Raw genomic sequence first — 21,434 nt, forward strand, 5'->3', positions numbered from 1 at the left:
TTTTGTAAAAGATTCAGTGATCATATCGATTGTGTTAAATATGATTTAGAGTTATCTGTCAAGCAGTATCTCACATTATTTTTGACTCACGTCGCTTCAGAACAAATCTCCGAGGAGTATCTTCAAGTTAACTTGTAAACAGAAGTTGACTAAATATTTCTTCTGTAGTTTTTCTTTAGTTTGTGCCGCTGAAATTACGTTTAAATTCCCTCTTCTGTTGTAATCAAGAAAGGTGGATCCGTCCATGAAGCGTTGAGATCAAGCGGGAAATAAAGTCAATATATTAAAAGAGACAGGGAGGAGTTTAATAGCTTCACAATTTTTATGGATAATAAAGAACAAGAAGAACAAAAGTGGAGAGAGAAAGTAAGAGAGAGAATTGAGAAAAAATCTTGAGCCTGGTGACACAAAATCTCCTAACATTATGTTATTATTCTAAAATACATGTACAAAAAATAGATACTAAAAAATAGATTAAAAAAAAATAGATCAGCTATTGACAAAAGTGTAGTAGTATATAAGTGATAACAGATACAGTCCACCTACAACGACATGAAGGAGGAGTAGAAAAGGTTTTATAACTGACAGATACACAACAGCTGATTCCCCTGAAAAGCTGGACTGTACAGGTAGCACCAGGTAAGTTAAAGCCAATTAGAGCCTAGTGTATATCATTTGATTTGTGGTTAAGAGTGTTATATTCAGATTTAAATGACTGCACCATTGCTGTAAATTCTGTGTTGTCAAGATATAAGTGGATAATTTTACGTTTAGTTTTTCACAGTTGCTTAAACACTAAATCCCATTCTCTGAACCAAATGGTCACCCATTTATTGAAATCAGAAAAACCTTAAACAACTTTACCTAGTAGGCCTAAGATACAAATTGCAAATCTCATTCACTCTTTTTTGCAAAACTCTAAACACTTCTCACTTACTACATGATGGTGCACCTGTGAAGCATAATGGTAACAGGTGGCAGAAGTTAAACACAAATACAGCACAGTTTTCAGAGTTTACACAGAACGACTAAAATCTGAACACATGTTGCTAATGATGTAATTAAGCCAACATAAGACATTTCAGAGTGCACACCTTAAATTAATACAATCTGAGAGTTAGAGGAGGAAGAGACAATATTGCCTGTGATGTGGATGAAGACCTCCGGCCTGATCAAGCAGAAAGGCACGATGCTGAGGCTGAATGAAAAATCACACATATGCTATGCACTATGTAAACTGTGACTCAGTTTTGAAAACAATACAAAGACAAAAAGACTCCTGCACAATGTCGTCCAATGTCGTCTGCACTTGCAGATCTTCAACAGGTTGATTCTGATGATGAATCAACCTCTCTCACAAGTCTGCTGTAAACGCTTCAGAGACCACACCTCTACTAAATGGAGGTAAGATGGTCCATTGTTCTTTTTTCTGTAATTTGTCTCCATTACAGCGCAAAAAGTCAAAGTCATCTTTATTGTCAATTTTTCCATACGTGCTGGACACACAGAAAGATCAAAAAAAGGTTTCTCTCCGAACCACGGTGCAAGCTCAGTATAAAATGATTTTAAAAATCTAATACAAAAATACCAAATATAATGATTAAAAACAAATATACAAAAGTACAATAACAACAACAAATGTGCATGGACATGAAATTAACATATAAATAAATATAAGTCACTAACTTAGTGAAAGAATTGTAAAAGTTGTGGTGTATTACTGACTATTCAGTGAGCTTCCATCCATAGTGGTGATTAATCAACCTGTTGAAGTTCGGAGTACTAAACGTTGTGAAGCAATACAGTACAATGCAGACGACAGAGTGCGGGGGTCATTTTTTATTTTGTTCGTCGACATCTCTCCTATGCACCTGGCCAGGTGTGCAAAAGTTTTTCTTTATCAATATTTCTCTTGGAAAACTGAACTGCAATTTCAGTAATTGTATCATTTATTTTTATTAATGTTTCTTACTTGCTTCCTTACTATTGTCTCAAAAATAATAAACTTTTGTTTCTGGAGCGAGCCCTAACCACCAGGTTTGTTTTTTGGATGTAGTGTGTGACGTCTCTACCCTCTGTGGTGTTTTTATTTCGACTGCTGTGTGTATGATGTGAAAACAGTGTGTGATTGTGGCACAGATAAAACAGTTTTCATGTGATTGTTTGATTCTGTCAGAAGAATCAGAGGTTTTGTGAATGTATTTCAAAACTGGGTTTTCTGTTCAGTTTTGATTAAAGGGAGGAAGGTTTCAAGAAGTGTGTCTTTCTGTAGCAATTGGGAAAAACTGTATTGTGCTGTTGATTTTGAGTTTTCCTGTAGGCTTACGGTTACCATTAACTCTGTGAATGTCCTAAAGTAAAGGTGACGACACTGAGACTGTACTCAGCGACATTATGTCCGTGCGTTTTTTAAAAAGGATTTCGTTTCATCTCACAAAAAACATCAACAAATCACAAAACAGAGAAGGACATTAACCTCTAACAGGAAAGCTAGGTACCTTCAGGTGACATGAATCATTGCTGATTGGATGAACGCACTGTTCATCTTTTTAACTGGAAGGAAACGCTGCTTTCAAGTATTGATTTCAAAACATAGTACCAGTGATTCAAACTTCGTCTCTACTATCAGATAACTTTTGTGTCCTGCACCAAAGACATGTGAAGCATGTTCTTGCTTTGGAAACATGTTGACAGACTGATTGAAGGCAGGTCTCTACACGTTAATGTTCATTGTAATGACCAAAAAAGGCTGCACAGAAAGAGGAAGTAACAAAAGGTCTTTGCACACTGAGTCCATTTGGTCGGATGCGTTTTTCGAATCCGTAATCCGATAAAATAAAAGTGTCACATTATTTATCACAAAAATTTGCTGTATGAGACAAAATGAAGTCATCATGTAGTGATGATGATATTGTGGTAATTTCAGTTGGAAAAAATAAAAACATGTGGTCCATCCCTTGCTGAAAAAAAGACAATAGCAGCTCATTAATAAGAGCTGCAGAGTTATCCTGATCACTTCCAGGTGTATTTCAGGATGTCAGAAGTCAAGTTAGACAGACTGCTGCCTTCTACTGTAACCACACATTAAAATGCAATTGATCCTGAACACTGAGACAAAAAGAGATGGAGGCAGAAACACACAGAAAATCAAACCTGTTCTGAAAAAATAATGATGGAAGACTTTCTGGGTCAGTGTGCAAACATGATTTACACAACATGAGATCCTTTTTTTCAAACCAGTGGCAATTTTGGATATAAAAGAAGACAGACTTTGTGTGTAAAAAGTCTTTACTCAGAAATGTAAAAAATGTTTGTAAATGTCGTGTCTCTAAAGCTACAGCTTTATGTTTCTCAGAGCCTAGTTTACAACATGGCTACTATTGACCGATTCATTTTAACCGGACATAAAAAGTACAATTTAGAAGTCAGCTTTAACACTAAATCATGAAAGGTAACAGCTGATTACTGGGATAATCACTCTCTAGATTAGATAATACTCATATATCGTCAGGTCTATTAAATGTCAGATCACATAGTAAGAGCATTACTTCCCCATGATAAAGGCAACTTCTGAAAAGGTGTTCTCTTGTTAAGATATTTTTTATTATCACAGACATAGAAAAAAGAAAAACAAAATAAGTTTTACCTCAGAACATTTCTACAAAAATAAGTAAACTTGAAAAAATTACCAAAATATTTCCTTAAAATCCTTGATGTTCATTTTTTAAATAAATGTATAACCAAATATAGGAAACGAAAAAACATATTTTACAATAAAAGACAATTTTTTTTTAAAAATACAAAGATCATAAAACCTGAAATTACTAAAATTGTACAAACAATATTTGGAGCAATGGCGACCTTGTGTTCGATTTACATCTAAACTGAATTGAGAAGTCAAACAGGAATCACTTCTTAGCAGGAACAGGCCTGTTTTACTGTATACACAGGGCGGATTTCTCCTGGCCAGAACACAGCGTCAGCAACGTCTGCATTTAAACATTTTCCTCGAAGGACGTCATGGTCCTAGTGTTTGGTTGAGCACTTATCCTTTTCATTAGGGCACAGGTATCATGTGTTTGTTTTACATGACATCACATCCATGAATCTTAGCAAGAATTAAGTTACTATTGGAATTGTCTTTGTGGCGTTCTTGGACACTGGTCCAGCTAGACACAAAACTAAAACGGACGGTGTTCAATCAGCTAATGTCATAAGCCAGAGTTGATGGAACCATCAGAGGATGATACATTTGCTTTCGTATTTTTGTTTCATTTCATTTATTTCTTGTTCGTGCTTTTTCTTCAATTCCTCTCTTTCTTCTTTCAGATGTTTTTCTTTGCTTTTTGAGAGGTTTTGTAAAAGCTTGTAATCTTTGTCACGTCTCTCTTCTGCCTCATGCAGTTGTCTTTCTTGTCTTTGCTTCAACTCACATATTTCCTCCATGTGTTTCTCTACCAGTACATTGAAGTCCTTCATGTATTTCTGTCTGAAATCATTGAGTTCTTCAGCTTGTTTTCTGGCCTCCACTTCATACTTATCCTTCATTTCCTTCATTTGTTTCTTGTAGTTTTCCTCCAATTCTCCTCTCTCCTTCTCCTCCTGTTCTCTTCTGTATTTGTCCTCTTCCTTTCTTTTCTTTTCATTATTCTCTCTTTCTTTCTCGAATTCATCTTTGAGCTTTTCAAGTTTTGCTCGTTCCTCCTGTTGTCTCTGTTCATCCTCTTGTGTCCGTTTTGTCCACCATTCTTTTCTTTCTTTCTCCCAAGTCTCTTGTTTCTTTCTCATCTCTTCTCTAGTCTCCTCCAGCTTTTTGTCAATGGTTTCCTTTGATTCTGATTCTGATTTTATCTGTTTCTCCAAAGCTGAGAGTTTCTGTTCCCATTCCTGTTTCTTAATTTCTTCTTCTCGCTTTCTTTTCCTGTTTTCTTCTTCTCTCTTTTGCTCTCCTTTCTTTCTCTCCTTACGATCCTTGTTGATCAGCTCCTGCTTTTCTTTTAGTCGTTTTTCTCTCTGTTTTCTTTCCTTTTCAATTTCTGTCCTCTGTTCTTCCATTCTTTTTTCTTTTTCTTTCATTTCTTCCTCGTGTTTCATTTGAAGCTCCTCCATCTCTCTCCACATCTCTTCTTCCTTCTCCTGCAAGAGTCTCTCCGTTTCTTTCTTTATAGCGGCTTCAGCTTCTTGCAGCACCTCATTGGTGTAGCAGCTGCCTCCATTAGTTCTCACCATTTCTTCAATCTTTGTTATTAGCTCACTGACTTGAGTTTTGTTTTTGTCATCGTGGTTATCAAACATGTGGTATCTTCCTCCGCAGTCAGCAATCAGTTTCTTAAAGGAATCATCACATTCCTTTTCAATGTATTCTTCAATGGACATGTTATCATGCTTTAATGAATCTCCTCCAGTTAAAAGAACGATGGTGAACTTGTCAGCATTCTTCCCAAAGACTTCCTTGATGAGTTTTAATGTCTCCTTCTCTTCTGGTGTAAATCGGCCGATGCGTAACACCAACAGGAAGACATGTGGTCCTGGAGCCAGAAGACTGATGCATTTAATCATCTCTTCATTAACCTCTTCATGGGACAAGCTATTGTCAAACAGACCAGGAGTGTCGACCACAGTGACCGGACGACTGTTCACATCACTTTGTGCTTTCTCACAACATTTTGTGATTGATTTTTGGGATGATTTGGCTTCAAATGTCTTCTCTCCTAGAATGGTGTTTCCTGAAGAGCTCTTCCCACATCCAGTCTTCCCTATCAGCACAATCCTGAGACTCTCTTCACTCAGCTTCTCATCACCTGTCAAAAAAGAGGGCATAGAATTAACTTTAATGCTGACAAATTTATAGAGTACAGTTTATATACAGACTTTTAGGTATGATTAACAATGGGTTATTAATTTAAAAAAAGTTAGAATAATTTGTATAAATCAAAATAAATATTACTTACAGATGACTGGGTCTTTTGTTTTCTTCAGCTCAGCCTGTAGAGTTATGATCTTTTCTATTTGGGCATGTGCAAATGTTTGTATTGTGAAGATGAATGATTTGGATTTATCTTCGTGCATCTTTTCCACCATGTCCAGCAGCTCTGGGATCTGCTGCTTATCCTTGATGTTTAGAACCAAAGATCTTCCTCCACAGTTCTGAAGAAGCTCCTGGATGGACTTGGTTTCATTTAGAAAGTCAACAACAGCTGGATCTGAGGGATCTGACTCAACAGTGAACAGCAACACAGTGATGTCATTGAATTGACTTCCAAATGTGTTCTTGATGGTCTCTAACTCTCCTTTGTCTTCATCAGTGAGTGGACCCACAGGTAGAACCAGGATGAAGGCATGGACGCCCTCAGGATCACAGAGAGAGATACACCTGAGTGATTCGTTCATCACTTCCTCCTGAGGTTTTCCATACAGGGCAGGAAGCTCCACCAGGGAAACCTGACGTCCGCTCACCTCTCCCTGATGTTTAACACACTCTGATGAGCTGGAGACTGAATGAAGGCCTGTCTGACCTAAAATGGCCTCAGCTGCTGAAGTCTTCCCTGCTCCTCTCCTTCCACACAGAACCAGGCTCAAAGCTGTTTTCATAAGACCAGACTTTGGGGCGACTGAATCCTCAATGACAGTGAGAAAGGTTCCTCTGTTGTCATGCACAGTTTTCTCAATCTTTTGCATTAATACATCACGGTTGTTGTCGGCCATACTGTAGTGTCGTTCTCCACAGTCTTTAATGAGTCTTCTAAAAGAGACAACTGTTTTATCCTCCTCATGTGTGCTGATGACCACTGAGTGTTTAAAAGCATCTTGACTGAAGAAACTCAGGATGAACTTCAGTGTTTTTCTGTTCTCTTCAGTGAAATCAGAAGGTTTGACTAACAGCAGCACAACATTTGGTCCAGGAGGACAGAGACTCACAGCCTTCTTCATCTCTTGTCTCAGCTTCTCCACAGAAACACTGAAAACATCTGGAGTTTTCACAACTGTTAGAGGTTTTCCTCTCCATTCTCCCCTCTGCACCATTTGTTTGCCTATAAATTTATTTTTTAGGACACTTGAGATGTGTTGTTCTTTTCCAGTGATAAAGTCTCCAAGTTTTGTTGTTTTGTCATCTGTCCCCAGCAGCAGAATTCTGACTGTAATAGAAAAATAAAATATAACGTGTAGAGAGACATTAAGTCATGCCACATGGTTAAACTAAAGCTTACATTCTGTTTTCTATATTTAGCTTTCAGTTGTTTAATGAAAGAAAAATACTCATAATCTTCATGTTGGCTTCTAATTAGCTTAATCCAGACAGTAGCAGGAAAAAAAACTATAAACCATTAAATCAATATCTGTGTGTGTCTGTTCATACCTACATAGTCATTATATATATTTATATTCCTCAACCTGTTTACTAACTGTTAAACCGTCACATTAAAACAGGAAGTATACAGTAATTTACATGTATGCTTCCTGATTTAATGTGTCCATAACTTTTGCTAAGCAGTTTACACATACATACATACAAATACACTTTATTACTTATTTAAACTTATGCGCTTTACAGTGCTGGACCTTGCATATATAAACTTACAGTGATTTTCTGTAATTTTACATACATTTTAACCCCCCAGCCATGGCCACGCCCTTTAACAAAACTTAAGCTTTTAATACATTTTATTCTCCAAGGTATCTACGGTACCAAGACCAAATTTGGGTTGGATCGGATAAAGCCTTCGAGAGGACTTCTTTTGAATATGCACCCTGTTCATGGCTTAAATAGGCATTATTTTAATTATACAACTCACTCTTTTGGTGAGTCTTGTTATGCTCCAGATTTCTTCCTGTTAAAAGGCAGTTTTTCCTTGCCACTGTAACTTTACTGTGCTCATGGTAGATTAATGTTGGGTCTTTGTAAATAATATAAAAGAGTACGGTCTAGATCTACTATTTTTGTGTCTAAAGACAGCATTTGTTATGAATTGGCACTATACAAATAAAGATTGATTGATTGTAAATCAGTACAAAATGGCTCACCACCTTTTGCATTATGGGCATGGGCCAAGTTGTTTTTTAGTGCGGGAGCTGAACTTTGTACTGCTCTCAGATCATATAGTCAAGTCTCTATTGGATTCCTGTTTCACATTTTTGGGTACAATATATTTAGAATTATTCTAACAGAAAAAAAAGTGACTATAATTTCCCAACTTTTCTCTAAAGGGAGATGAGTTTTGGGGGATGGGGTCAACCACAGTGGCGCCAATATTGTACTGGTCAGTAATAATAAAATTTGTCTATTTATGAAAGTTTACTTACTTTCCCCTGAGGGAGGAGGTGTCACCATGTTAGCCCTGGTAAAAAGACCTGTTAAAATATGACATCATTGACTATCAGCTTCATATTCTCATGAGATCAGTAATAGGGTTTTAGTATTTTGAGTTTAAACATTTTGATTAGAACAGATCTCTTACCAGAAGACATAACAGCATCCAGGATTCCGGGCCTTGTTTCCTTTTTTTGTATTCTTTGTAGGTCATCAAGGGCATCCATGAACACTTCACAGCTGACATGCGCTCCATTGTGCTCTTTCACAATTTGACCCAAACGGGTCAGCAGCTCTGGAAGTTCAAGGTTTTTCAGCTCTTGATATCTGTATCTACATTCTCTGATCATGTCTTTTAAGGGTTGACTTTGTAAATCATTTTTATCGACACTTGAGCCCTGCTCTCTGGGTGTTGATATCAGTATCAGTGAATGATCAAAGGACTGATCACTGAAGCATTTAAGAACTCTACAGAATCTCTGTTTATATTCCTCAGTGAAGTCATCAGGCTGGAGAACCAACAGGAACACATGAGGTCCAGGATCAGAGAGTCTCAAACAGTCTGTCACATGTTCTGTCAGTTTGTCTGCAGAGATAGTGGGATGCAGCAGATCTGGAGTGTTGATAAGAACTATGTCTTTCTCCTTTATATGTCCCATTTCTTTCAAAACGCTGTTTGGTTCTTCCTCAGTGTTGAACACCGTCTCTCCCAGTACGAGGTTCCCCACTGAACTCCTCTCAGACCATGAGTTCCCCAGCAGAACAACCCTCAACTCAGACACTGTGAAAAGAAAAATTTAAACAGATCCAGTTTTCTTCCTTTATTTTGGGATTTGATTACCTACTGTTTTTACAGATGTGACCGAAACAGATATTTTTGTACAAATGGATAGAAGTTTTACTCACTGTCAGGTGGCAACCATTCAATACTCCTACAGCGCCTCAGGGGATGCAGATCATCTATGATTGAAACAAGTACATTTTGTCATGGGTGTGCACAGTCTTTCAATGCAAATTTCATTAAAGGAAGAATGCATGACATTTTACACATAAATAAAGTAGAAGTCTACGGAGCCTGGGAGGTGACATGAACTAACACATTTTATAAAGCGTGCAAGTTATAACTTTAAATAAGAAAAAACGTAACAAACTGTAATTTTTCTGAACCGATAAAACGGAGTGTTTTATTTTGAAAATTAAACGGATGTTTTAATGTTGTATTGGTGTCTGACTTCCCGTCCCGCTTGTTCTTTTCTGTGCTAAATTGATGCGGCGGGCTCCGGCATCTGGAAAAAATAGAAAACCTATGAATCTGCTGCGGAGGTAGAGACGGACCGGACACGCATCTGGTGGAAGTTGGCCGTGAGTCATCTCCACTGTCAGGACCGGACATGATGTAGAAACGCTTGGAGACAACGGTAGATGACTATCTTTATCATCCAAAACAGCGGTGATAAGATTTAAGATTTACTTTTATTGATCCCCGCAAGGGGAAATTTCAGTTTTTACACTCTGTAGTTCATGAACACACACATAGGCTGAAATATACACACACATGCACAAACAGGATCCTATGGACATGCACTAATGGAGAGATGTCAGAGTGACGGAGCTGCCCACAGCAGGCACTCCTGAGCTGATGGTGGGGAGGGGGTTTGGTGCCTTGCTCAAGGGCACCTCGGCAGTGCTCAGGAAGTGATCTGGCACCTCTCCAGCTACCAGACCAACTTACATATTTGGTCCGCAACGGGACTTGAACTGGCGACCCTCCGGTTCCCAACCCAAGTCCCTACAGACTGGAAGTGAATTGTAACATTGTAAATAAATAAACAACTATCAAACATTCACATTCAGCTGGAAGTCCACAGCTAAAATGTCTTTCTATTTAAAGTTAAGTCTGTGTGTGTGTGCCTACATGTGTGTGTATTATTTATTGTTAGTCACTGCCTTTTGTTGCTTGATTTGTTTACCTCCGTGCTCTGAGCTTATGATGGTGAAATTTTCCTGTTTAATTATAATTCTTCATGTTCTGACAATAAAAGAATAATTAAACCATAATTAACCATCTGGTTTCTTCATCTTTCACTCAGGAACAAAAATCAGCTTTTAAATGTATTATTGTTTATACATCGATTGATATGACATTTTTCATCTACCTGCCACCTTGGCCGGTGAGTCAAAAAGTTAATTTCGGACCCTGCCTACACACCCTCTTGGTCCCCCCGTTCTGCCTCCTCCATGCTCCTCACCACACCTCCTTTCCACCTATCATCAATGGGATCTCGAGCATTTAGCCGTACGGCCCCCCGTCTCTGGAACTCTCTCTCTCACAAACCATCCGTGACATTAACTATCTCCCCACCTTCAAATCACAGCTTACAGCTGCTGTTTTTGTGTTTTTGTTTTTAAGTAGTTGATAGTGTTCGTGTTTTTCACTCTACTGCTGTGTCTGTAAGGTGACCTTGAGTGACATGAAAGGCGCCCTTAAATAAAATGCATTATTATTATTATTATTATTATAGGTGAAAAAGTTTTGAACATGTTTTTAGATTTCTTTGTTTAAGGTCAAGATTTGGCCTGACGTGATAATGGCTTGTTTTTATTATTAAAGCTAAAAATGCCTCTCCTTTTTAAGGCAGAGGAGTAACTAGAGCCTCTGTAGGGTGACAGTTGGCTTTAAAAAGAAGTGGAGACGAGAAGTGGTAGGATTTTATGCTTTCACAGGGTTTTTCCTGGCTCAGTATTACCTTATTTGACAGAAATCTGTGCATTTCCTGTTATTTCTGACCATTTTATAAATAATATTATCATTATGCTGAACCCCAATTCAATCTGGTAAAGAATTTTTTTAAATTGCAACAGTGAAACATGGGAGGAGAGGGATTTTGAGGGAGAGGGGTGTCATGAGATTGGGAGAGGCGAGGTCACATCCTGCCAAAAGTACATTTATTTGAATTACTAAGGTATTATGTCAAATAATCACAGATTTAAGTCACAGATAATTTGGATCATTTGATCAGATCAGGAAATTGAGAAATAATAAAAATATATTTGCTGGCTATAACGCAGCGCTGTTTGACGGTCTGTGTGGAGAAGTTCACAGACTACAGCTGGCTGACGTTACGATCGTTAAGATATTTATTGTTGATAAAAGCAGACACGTTGGAATTGAACAGAGAAAAGTTGAACGTGCGTTCCCAACTCGGTCCATACGGATAGCGGATCAACCGTGTTCCGTTCCACAGTTGCACTACAAGTAAACAGGTGCGCGCGGTGGTTGGCATTCCGGTGTGTGTGCGCGTTTGCAGCCATGTATGTTGGTGTGTCTCGTCTCGGTGTGCCCCCCCGATGACCCGTCTGCAGACAGCAGAGGAGCAGGGACAAGTAGCCGCGGCTATACGTCATACGCGGTTTAGTATATTTTTAACATGACTGTTGGGATAAATATTTACCACCATGAATAGCATTGCTCTTTGAAATTAACTCACCAAACAGAAAATCAACCCGAATTTAGCGCTTGTGGGTGTCAGCGGAGCGAACGGAACCAATCAAAAGAAACGAACAGTCAATCAGCTGGCTATCCAGCGCGAGCCACATGCGTAAACGGATGAGAGGGGAGATGACTGCTATAAGTCAGAGACGTCATATTTAAGTTTATGTTCTGCTTGTTCAACAGTCGTTTGATGTATTGATATTTTTAACATACATTCAGGGAGGATTTGATTTGCTATTTGAATCGTCTTTTTTTTCTTTTGGCGCTCGGGATTTTCCTTTGGCGCTGGGTAAAACCTCTTTGGGGGGCGCCAAAGAATTGTCTGTGCAGGAAAAACCCTGTTTTATGCTTCTTACCCAAAATAACTTTGTATCATTTTTTCTGTTTGTGTGTTTTCCCTCTTTAATGATTCACTTTGAGAACACACAGAGATGAGTTTGAACACATTCTGGAGTTCATGTATTTTGAACACAGTTAGGTGGTCCAACGGCACAAGGTAAGAAAATAGCCCAATAACATAAATAGAGCAAAATATTGAATGATGGAGGATTAAAAATATCAAATTAAAATGCACAAGGTAAGCTAAAACTATGATGACAAATAAAAGTTCAACTTTATTCAGAGATTTCGGACAATAGTGCCGTACAGTCTGAGAGTGAAATGATCACTTTATGAAGGAGTACAGGAAAACTTCCTGTTGTGAAATATGTCAACAGAATGAAACATGAAAAATAGGCCTATTATATATATTAGGATGTCATACCATTGTGAAGAGAGTTACTTAAGAGAAAGAGAAACTTACAAATACTAATTATGCATGCCTTACATATATGCAAACATTGCTTTCATTATTTATTGGCATTAATCTCTTTTAGTTTTGGAATGCAGGTAGACATAATTGCACTTATATGCTGCACTGTGATATTTTAAGAGGGAATTTTGAATGTGATATGTTTTTCTAAGAAGAAAGCCTTTACTACAGACTCAATTACTATTATATTTCTCTGCATTTAATTCACTATAGGGCTGCACGATATATTGTTACAGCATTGTCATCGCGATGTGAAGAAAAAAATACATATCCGTCTGGAGCCGAAAAATATATTTAAGCCTTTCAATTAAGTTTATGTAGCCTGTCTAAGCCCAGTCACATTACTATTATATCTAAATGAGCATACATTTCTATATTTTACCACATTACATGCAACACCTCGCATAGTTAGAGCACCTTCTCAGCGCTCTGTCATCTAACCTGCTCAGGGTCGGGCAGAGCGAGAGGGAGCGGTGATGTGCGCGGAGAGGAGCAGGGATTTTGACAATCTGACAGTTTGATAACTATGTGCTAACGCAAGGGGAGAGTGGTTGGCCAAACAGCAGTTGATTTGGTTTCATGCTGGTGCTCAAGGATGACATCTACTGGATCAAAAAAGGTGCACATTCATCCTTTATAAAGTTAAGGACATACACCAGACCCCTCTGTGTTTAGAATGATATATTGTATGTAGTGATGTATAACATATATCTGCTCAAGAAAATAAAAAGTGTTAAGGCCGTTACTATTTATTAAATCCAAGACTCACTGACCTGCTTAAATGTCTCAGTATTATCTCTTTTGGTGTCTTTAAATGTGTAGACAGAGGATAAAACAGAGTCTGACTGGACTCACCTGCTGCTGCAGTCGCCATGATGTCATCAGGGACTAATTCAAATGGAAAGAACAGCTCTGTTTGAGAACCTAGAGAAACGATTTAAAATATTTTAAAGGGTAACATGTACAGTAGCTCATTAGTGAATAAATCAATGAGTGCAGACATTATTCATAGCAATTCCTGTAATATCATTGAATTCATATACTTGTAAAGTAGTTTAGCTTAAGTGATTAGGATGGTGGTAGGAAGGCATTTCAGCAGACTTCATTTAAGTTAATAAAAACAAAAGTTCAAAGGAAATAAGGTAAATTACCTCAAAACTAAATCAAACTAAGGCATAGGGCTGGATGATATAGACCAAAACTCATATCTTGATATTGATTAGCTGAATGGCGATACTCGATATATATCGATATGTATTTTATTAACAATGAAAACACATGGAAAATAAACTACCTGTTTGTCAATTTAAAAATTAATATTATAAAATAAAAATGTTCCTTAAATACAATAAAAGAGAAAAGAGAGGAGGGGCAGGGTGAAGAGGGACAGTCAGTCATCATCAGTGAGATGAGAAAAAGGTGACCTGGCACCTCCATAACGTTATTTTAATGTAACATAAACTATATCAATATTTACGATATTGTCTTACCCGTTATCTTGTTTGGAAATATATCGATATATCTTAAAAACTCGATATATTTCCCAGCCCTACTAAGGCATGTGTCAAAGGCCTCACCTCTCTTTCAGCAATAGCAAACTTTTGCTGGCTTTATAGACTGCCACATTAACAAATTGGCTGCAGCTTGGTGTAACATAACTCAAAGGGTGGGTGTACACTTTTCTCTGAAACCAAAGAAATCAACATGAACCCTAAAATGAACCTTAGCTCATTAACCCAACCCAATTAACTTTAAACATTAAATTATATTCTACTAATAACTCAAATAGGCAAGAAATAAAAAAACAAAGACAACATAACTCAAGATAAACACTACAGTCGGTTTGCCCCAATGATGTCAGTGATAACATCATCAATCTTATAAATACCCAGGAAGTGCTGAACCAGCCCCTTTAGCTGCAGGACCACATGGGGAACTGAACCAAAGAATAAAGAAAGGTAAGTATCCGATAAAGAGAACAACAATTATATTGTGCAAATCCTGAAACTAAATATAAAATTGACTGAACTAAATCAAAGCTGTGTGTTTGCTTTAACTTACTTTGTACTTTGGTATGAACTGTAATGTAATGCCTACACAAACAAACCCGGGATAGTAAGTGCTGCAATGTTACACAAGCAAAGGTCAATTATTGCAAAATGAACAACTTTAAAGAATTATGTGATTTGATATGAATGAAGATTTGAGTGACAAGTGGGAAAAAGTGAAGTGTCTCACAGTCTCTGGCTTAGTTCTGGGCATGAATTACATTAAGCTTATAGAAATAGCTGAATATTCATGCTGATTGTTATGAAGATTGCATATCCTTTTATGCATTTCGACCTGTTCTTTTATATTACTCTTATATGCCTTAGTCTATCTGAGCCTGTCAGTTGCTAAGTCGCGCCTACTGTGCATTGCTGTTGGCCAGTCAGCTGTCCCTTAGTTCTGTAAAAGATTCAAGTTATTTAGTTCTCCATCATTTGGACAGTTAGAACATGTGTGTGTTCATAGAGTTTGTAGGTTTTCTTTTCATTTCATATAGGAGTGGACATTTGAAATGAAAGCTTATACTCATTAGCCAGGATAGTTCCGATTGTATGAGCAAATGCAAAGTACAGCGAATGATTACAAGCCAGAAGCAACAACTGTATGTAATGTGTGGCAATGGTGTACTCGATATAAAATGTTAATTTCTCAGGTATTCAGAGGGACTAGTAACGAGGCGCTCCTCAAGTGTACCTTTAATAAACATTAGCATGCAAGTGTGACTGTAACTTCAATAGCGCTGCCCTGTATCTATTCATCTTCTGTATTTATGTTCATATCAATACATGAAGGAAGTTAATGTTATTTTTATGAGAACTGATATTTACAGTATTTTTTGCCATCGCTATGTTAGGTCAGTAAAGAATACAGTCTCTCATGTTCATATCAGTTATGTTGGTTATCTCTGTACATTGGAGTAAGGTGGCAGTGTTGTGTGGATTTTTCATTATGTCCTTTATTTTTATGGTTACAGAAAACCACACACAAATATTTTCCTGTCTGAATAATAAATGCAGAACAGTGTGAATCTGAAGATTAATCCATCTCAGGTGCGTTTTTACTGAAGGCCCATTGCGAATACACCAGCAAACTGTAAGTGGTAGTTTAGCAAATGTCCACTGGCGGTTCTGGGGAGGGGCCAACAGGGGCCAGTGCTCCTGTAACACTGAGCTTGGACCCCCCTGTGGCCCCACCTCCAAACGAAGAGCATATTAATAAAAAATAATTAATTTCGATGATATTGCGCTGATGCAAAAGTGAAAGGGTGAACAATTGTGGCTCAACCACAGAGCTTAAATTAAAAGAATAGTCATCCCTGTCAAATCAACAACCATGAATGGAACTAGTCATTCTAATTCTGTGGGCTCAAGATTCTTGTCAGACCCTTTAGAGCGGTAAACTGACGCTGCATCCGCTAACGACGTTACCCGCCACTGCCAGATCTTATTGGAAGCAAGCAATCAAGATTCTAATGCTACGAGACCAATAACGCTGACACGAAAGATTTAAGGTGAGAAAAACATTTTTATTTGATTAGCCTAATTGTTACAAGGTAAGACTGGTCAGGAAATGTTGTTGACTCGTTAGCTAACTTAATAGCATTAGCAGCCACACCAGCCTGAACAGTTTAAAGTTTGCTTGCATTAATACTTGTTGCAAGTAACGTAACGTTAAGTTTTGCTATAGCTAATGTTTGAAACAAATGGGCTGTCTTCATAAATGGTTAGCCTGACGGCATGCTATAACGTACATAATTCCTAGCGCAAAGGCTAACGTTACCACAACATACATCCAAGTATGTAACAGTAACGTTAGTTCACTATTCTGGGTTACTTAAGTGTTGTGCATTCCTCCCTGTTGTTTTTGTCTATAGAGGTTATCAAGATGAAGAGAAACCAGGACATTATGTCCTATTTTGCCCCCAAAAGTAGAGACAATGATGAGGCAGACATAGAAACAGACACAGACGATCCAGGTGTTGAGGGAGCACAGGGAGTGGAGAGCATCAAAGAGGGAAAGCCAGGGGACTTGATAGATGACAGTGAGGACACAGAGAAGGAAGATGACGCAGATGAAAGTCCAGAGAGTGAGGCTTTGGTTGAAATTCAACGAGTGTGAGACACAAGAGGATACAGGTGCATCCACAAGCACTGGACCAGGTGTGATGTTGAATTGAAGTTTAGAATGTGTGTCCATGTAGACGTGTGTTGTCTTATGATTGAGAAGAAATCAAATCAAATTCTCCTTCATGTCATTGATTTATAATTATTGATTGCCTATAATTGGTGTTTCTTGATTGCTAGTGAATTATGTGCCATATGATTTGGTTGGACTTTCTCCACAGATATCAGCAGGGGTAAAGACCCACCGATGCAACCCAACATGACCTTGTTTCCACGGACCTTGATGGGGGACAGGAGAAGGAGCTTCAAGGCCACCTGGTACAGCATACACCCCTGGCTTGAGTACTCCAAACAATCAGACTCGGCATATTGTTACGCCTGTAGACATTTTAGCCCCCCTAATAGCACAGACTCAGTTTTTGACTCACCATCCGGATTCAAAAACTGGAAGAAAGCAACCTACAGAGAGGGGGGATTTGCAATCCATGCCAAGTCTGAGAGGCATAAACATTCAATGATTACATGGAGAGACTATTAGAGATCTGTAGCAAATAATTCAACACTGCCAAATGTCCTAAACAAGGAACATAACAGACTGGTTACAGAAAATCGGGAATACATAAAAACCATAGGGGAAGTGCTACTACTTACTGCCACACAAAACATTGCTCAAAGAGGAAATGATGAGTCTGCAGTCTCAGATAATAAAGGAAACTTCAGGGCAATTCTAGAGACAATTGCTAACCATGACAAAACTGTTAAAAAAAAGACTAACTTCTATTCATAATGTGAAGTACACGAGCAAAATCATTCAGAATGAGGTTCTGGATTGTTTGGCAGAAATGGTTCGAACTGAAATTACAGAAGAAGTGAAACAAAGTGAAGTCTTCAGCATCATGGCAGATGAAATGAAAGATATAAAAAAAAGAACAGATTTCTCTAGTACTAAGGTACTATTTCAATGGAGCTATTAAGGAGAGTTTTCTTCATTTTGAATCTGCCGAGAAGCTAGATGCAGCAGGGCTTACTGAAAAAATAATCCACATTTTGGAAGTTCATGGTCAAGAATACAAAAACAAGCTTGTAGGCCAAGCATATGACGGTGCTGCAGTCATGAGTGGAAAGCATACCGGGGTCCAAGCTAGAATCAAAGAGCAAGCAAAATATGCCTTTTACATCCATTGCAATGCCCACTGTCTACAGCACAGATAGATCTTGAATTCATTGTGCATCTTATTACACTCCGTAAAGTGTTTGGAGAAACAAAACTTCTCTCTGATATGCTACAGTGTTCATCACTTGACATTTCAAAAGCTGTTGATTTAGTTGAAGCTTTGGTTCAGACATTGGATGACTTTAAGCAGGAGTCATTTTTTAATAACTTGTGGGATGATGTGTTGAACATTTCTGAGTAATGTGATACTGCAACAGACACACAGCCACAGTCAGCAGCCAACACTGCCATCTGCAAAACGACAAAAAAGGCTAAGATCCAAACTCAATGAACACTGTGTACTGAGTACTGTTGGTCAGAGAGCATCAGAACCAGATAAAGACAGGTTTCGTACAGCCTGTTTCTACCCTGTCATTGATAACATGCTCAATGAGCTTGACAGAAGGTTTTCAAAGACTAACTGCGAATTAATGAAAAGCATCCAAGCTCTAAACCCCAAAAGTGATGCATTCCTGCAAGCTACAGCTCTATTTGCATTTGCTCGATTGTATGATTCAAACATTGATGACTTGGGGCATGAACTACATCAATTCAGACGAATTCTAGAAAGGAAAATACAGTCTGGAATGCAGAGACCCTCTAGTACAGTAGAGCTGGTGCTGTTCATTGAGCCCTATAAAGAAGTGTTTTTTGAGCTGTTCAGATTGTGCTTTTATTATTTTCAATATTGTAATTTGTAAACTCTTAACATGTTTTTTGTACTGTATATTATTTATGTGAATTTTAATCTGCAAAGTAACTGTAACTAGTTGTAAAAAAGTTTAATATTTCCCTTTGAAAGTAGGAATGTAATGCAGTATTAAATACTGTTACTGAACCAAATACTGTTATGGAAACACTGAAACAAATGCAAATCATGGTATTTTATGTTGTCCGCTATCTTTTGTTAAGATGCCATTAACCATTATTAAAGCATGAATATCTTTGTCTCTTTTTGTCCTCGGTAGAATGTGCCCCTTTGACAAAACAACTGGCCCCAGACTGGCCCCCTCAGTTAAATTGGTCTAGAACCGCCACTGCAAATCTCACCTTGTGCGATTTAACGCTAAGGCTCACTGATTTTTACTACATTGAACTGGCGCCATGACAGCTGCCTGAACGATTGTCACAAACTTCTCAATAAATCACCTCACCTCAGAGAATTTTTTAGAAAATATATTAAAAACTCAAACCAAAATACCACACAAATCTTTTTTCAAAATGTTGTTTGTAATATAATAAATTCACTTTCAATATGAGCTTGCTGACTTGTTGTAGGAATAGACACATTACAGCAGAAAAGTTTTCATGGATCACCTACTCAGAATTGACAATAAAATGTATATAATTTTAGTAAGACGTTATTTGATAACCTTTAAACTATACAAGTAACATTAGGCTACTTGTTCATTTTTGTGTATCTAGTTTTCTGGTAACTCACCCGATGAATTTCTTGCTGCGACACAAAAGATAATTGAAAGTGAAAGGAGAGTGGAGTTGAGGGTGGAACATGAGCTCCGTGATTATTTGTATAATGTAATTGGTTAAAAATGTGTCAGTCAGAGTAACTAAACTCGGACTCTGTTCTTATTGGCTGTGTCAGTTATGTCGACTACCGATTGGCTATGGAAAACAAGTCCCACCCCTTCCTGGTAGCAGCCAACAGGAAGGAGGCACTTTTACAGCAGCTGGCTGTTGCTGTCGTCAGGAAGAAGTTCACACACAAAATTACTTGTTTATATAAATTATGTATTCCGAACATGTAAATGACTACTTTTGAAACTGAGGTATAACTGGTTTTATTAAAGTGTTCACTGATAAACTGAATCTGTTTGTGAGGGGGAATCAAGATCAACTCTTCAGTTCCCTTAACTTGAAGAAAAGTACAACACTTAGATCTTATATAGTGGCTGAAAGCACACGTATAACTCCAGCAAGACATTTAGTTATAGTGATAACTCTGGACACCATGGGCCACCATTTATGCCACATGGGAAGAATTCGCATCACAGAGACTAAATATCTTCATCCACAGCCATGAAGTTACAAAGACTCAGAAGAGAAATAAACACTTATTCCGTTTGATAAATATCAATTTCCAAATCTATTGTCGATATTAAAAATCACAAAATACTGAAATTAGTCACTTTTGATTTGCAAATTACCAATTTTAATTGGTAAAAGAATAAAGGGTGTCATTGCCCAAATAGACCACACGAGGGTGTCAGTGCTCATCTTTGTCAAGTACTGATTTGTTTGTTGTCTCTGACATACTCCATCTGTTGTTTGTTTGTAAATGTATACATGGTCTGGGTGGACTCTGGAACCGAATTGCCCTCAGGGATAAATAAAGTTTCTAAGTCTTAGTCTAAGACCTTTTGGCTGTAGTTCAATCCAATACTTTCTGACTTCAACATTTCAATTATATCCGAAAATAATCTGAAGTCATTAGATTGAAGATACGTTTGTCAGATTCAGAGTCTTTATCAGTCACTGTGTTGTGTGAGTGAACAGAATGCTGTTCGACTAGTTTAGGTCAGATGCTTTTAACTTGATAACACCCCACAAGAGGAAACAAATCACATTTTCATCACTGACAGAAACTATCACCTTGCTTAGTTGTTTAATCAGTCCTACTGATCATAAGTTAACCTTGTTTATTTGTTGGTAAAAGTTTAAATCCAACTGATAGGTCATCATCTCAAGAGGAATAGAAACAATATCAATGGGCTGAACACATGGGGTGTAGGTTACTTCAGGAAAAGTATTCATGGATCACCGTTTTTAGATCAGTTACTGTGATAGGATCTTAACAGCAGACTTACAGGAGGACGTTTTGTGATTTCAGTTAATGTTTACCTAAAAGGCCTACTATCTGAATTTCTTATTAGAGTTCGGTAATTAGAGTAGGTGTTGATGAGATTTGACAATAAAATTAATGTAATCTTAGTAATATGTTATCTGATAACCTTTAAACTATACAGCTATTCTATTATTACTTGTTCATACTTGTGTATCTAGTTTTCGTCAAGTTCATTCACGCCATGAATTTCTTGCTGCGACACAAAAATAATTAAAATAATAATAATACATTTTATTTAAAGGCGCATTTCAAAACTCTCCAGGTCACCTTACAAAGCAGAAATAAAAACAACAAAGTAACAACACAACGATAAAATTAACATTAAAAACACAAAAAAACAGGATGTACAGGATGTAAAGGATTTATGAGACCAGATGGAGAATGATCAGACTGAATATGCCAGTTTAAAAAGATGTGTTTTAAGATAAGATTTGAAAATGGAAAGAGAGTCGATATTACGGATGTGTGGTGGGAGGGAGTTCCAGAGGTGGGGGGCAGAGCGGCTGAAGGCCCTGGACCCCATGGTGGACAGGTGGGCGGGTGGTGCAGTGAGTTGAATGGAAGAAGAAGACCT

The 21,434-nt window shown here is 37.8% G+C and overlaps 2 protein-coding genes across 2 annotated transcripts in view; both read right to left on the bottom strand.

Moving 5' to 3' along the window:
• The window catches only part of LOC132974821 (GTPase IMAP family member 8-like), a 76,414-nt gene extending 56,954 nt beyond the window's left edge, over positions 1-19,460 (bottom strand). Inside the window, exons 1-2 of the mRNA XM_061039098.1 lie at positions 19,439-19,460; positions 13,468-13,536 (exon numbers count right to left, since the gene is read on the bottom strand). Of these exons, the coding sequence (XP_060895081.1) occupies positions 13,468-13,486 (19 nt within the window). The 5' untranslated portion in view covers positions 13,487-13,536; positions 19,439-19,460. The remainder of the gene's footprint in view (positions 1-13,467; positions 13,537-19,438) is intronic.
• Positions 3,582-19,450, bottom strand: LOC132974827 (golgin subfamily A member 4-like). Its single transcript, XM_061039110.1, has 7 exons — positions 19,439-19,450; positions 13,468-13,536; positions 9,215-9,268; positions 8,457-9,089; positions 8,302-8,349; positions 5,952-7,136; positions 3,582-5,801 (listed from the first exon to the last, which is right to left on the bottom strand). The coding sequence occupies exons 2-7, from the start codon at positions 13,484-13,486 to the stop codon at positions 4,237-4,239; spliced, it is 3,504 nt and encodes a 1,167-aa protein (XP_060895093.1). The 5' UTR covers positions 13,487-13,536; positions 19,439-19,450; the 3' UTR covers positions 3,582-4,236.
• Positions 19,461-21,434: the final 1,974 nt, after the last annotated feature.

The sequence above is a fragment of the Labrus mixtus genome, chromosome 5 (genome assembly GCF_963584025.1).
Source record: "Labrus mixtus chromosome 5, fLabMix1.1, whole genome shotgun sequence".
Classification (NCBI taxonomy): domain Eukaryota; kingdom Metazoa; phylum Chordata; class Actinopteri; order Labriformes; family Labridae; genus Labrus; species Labrus mixtus.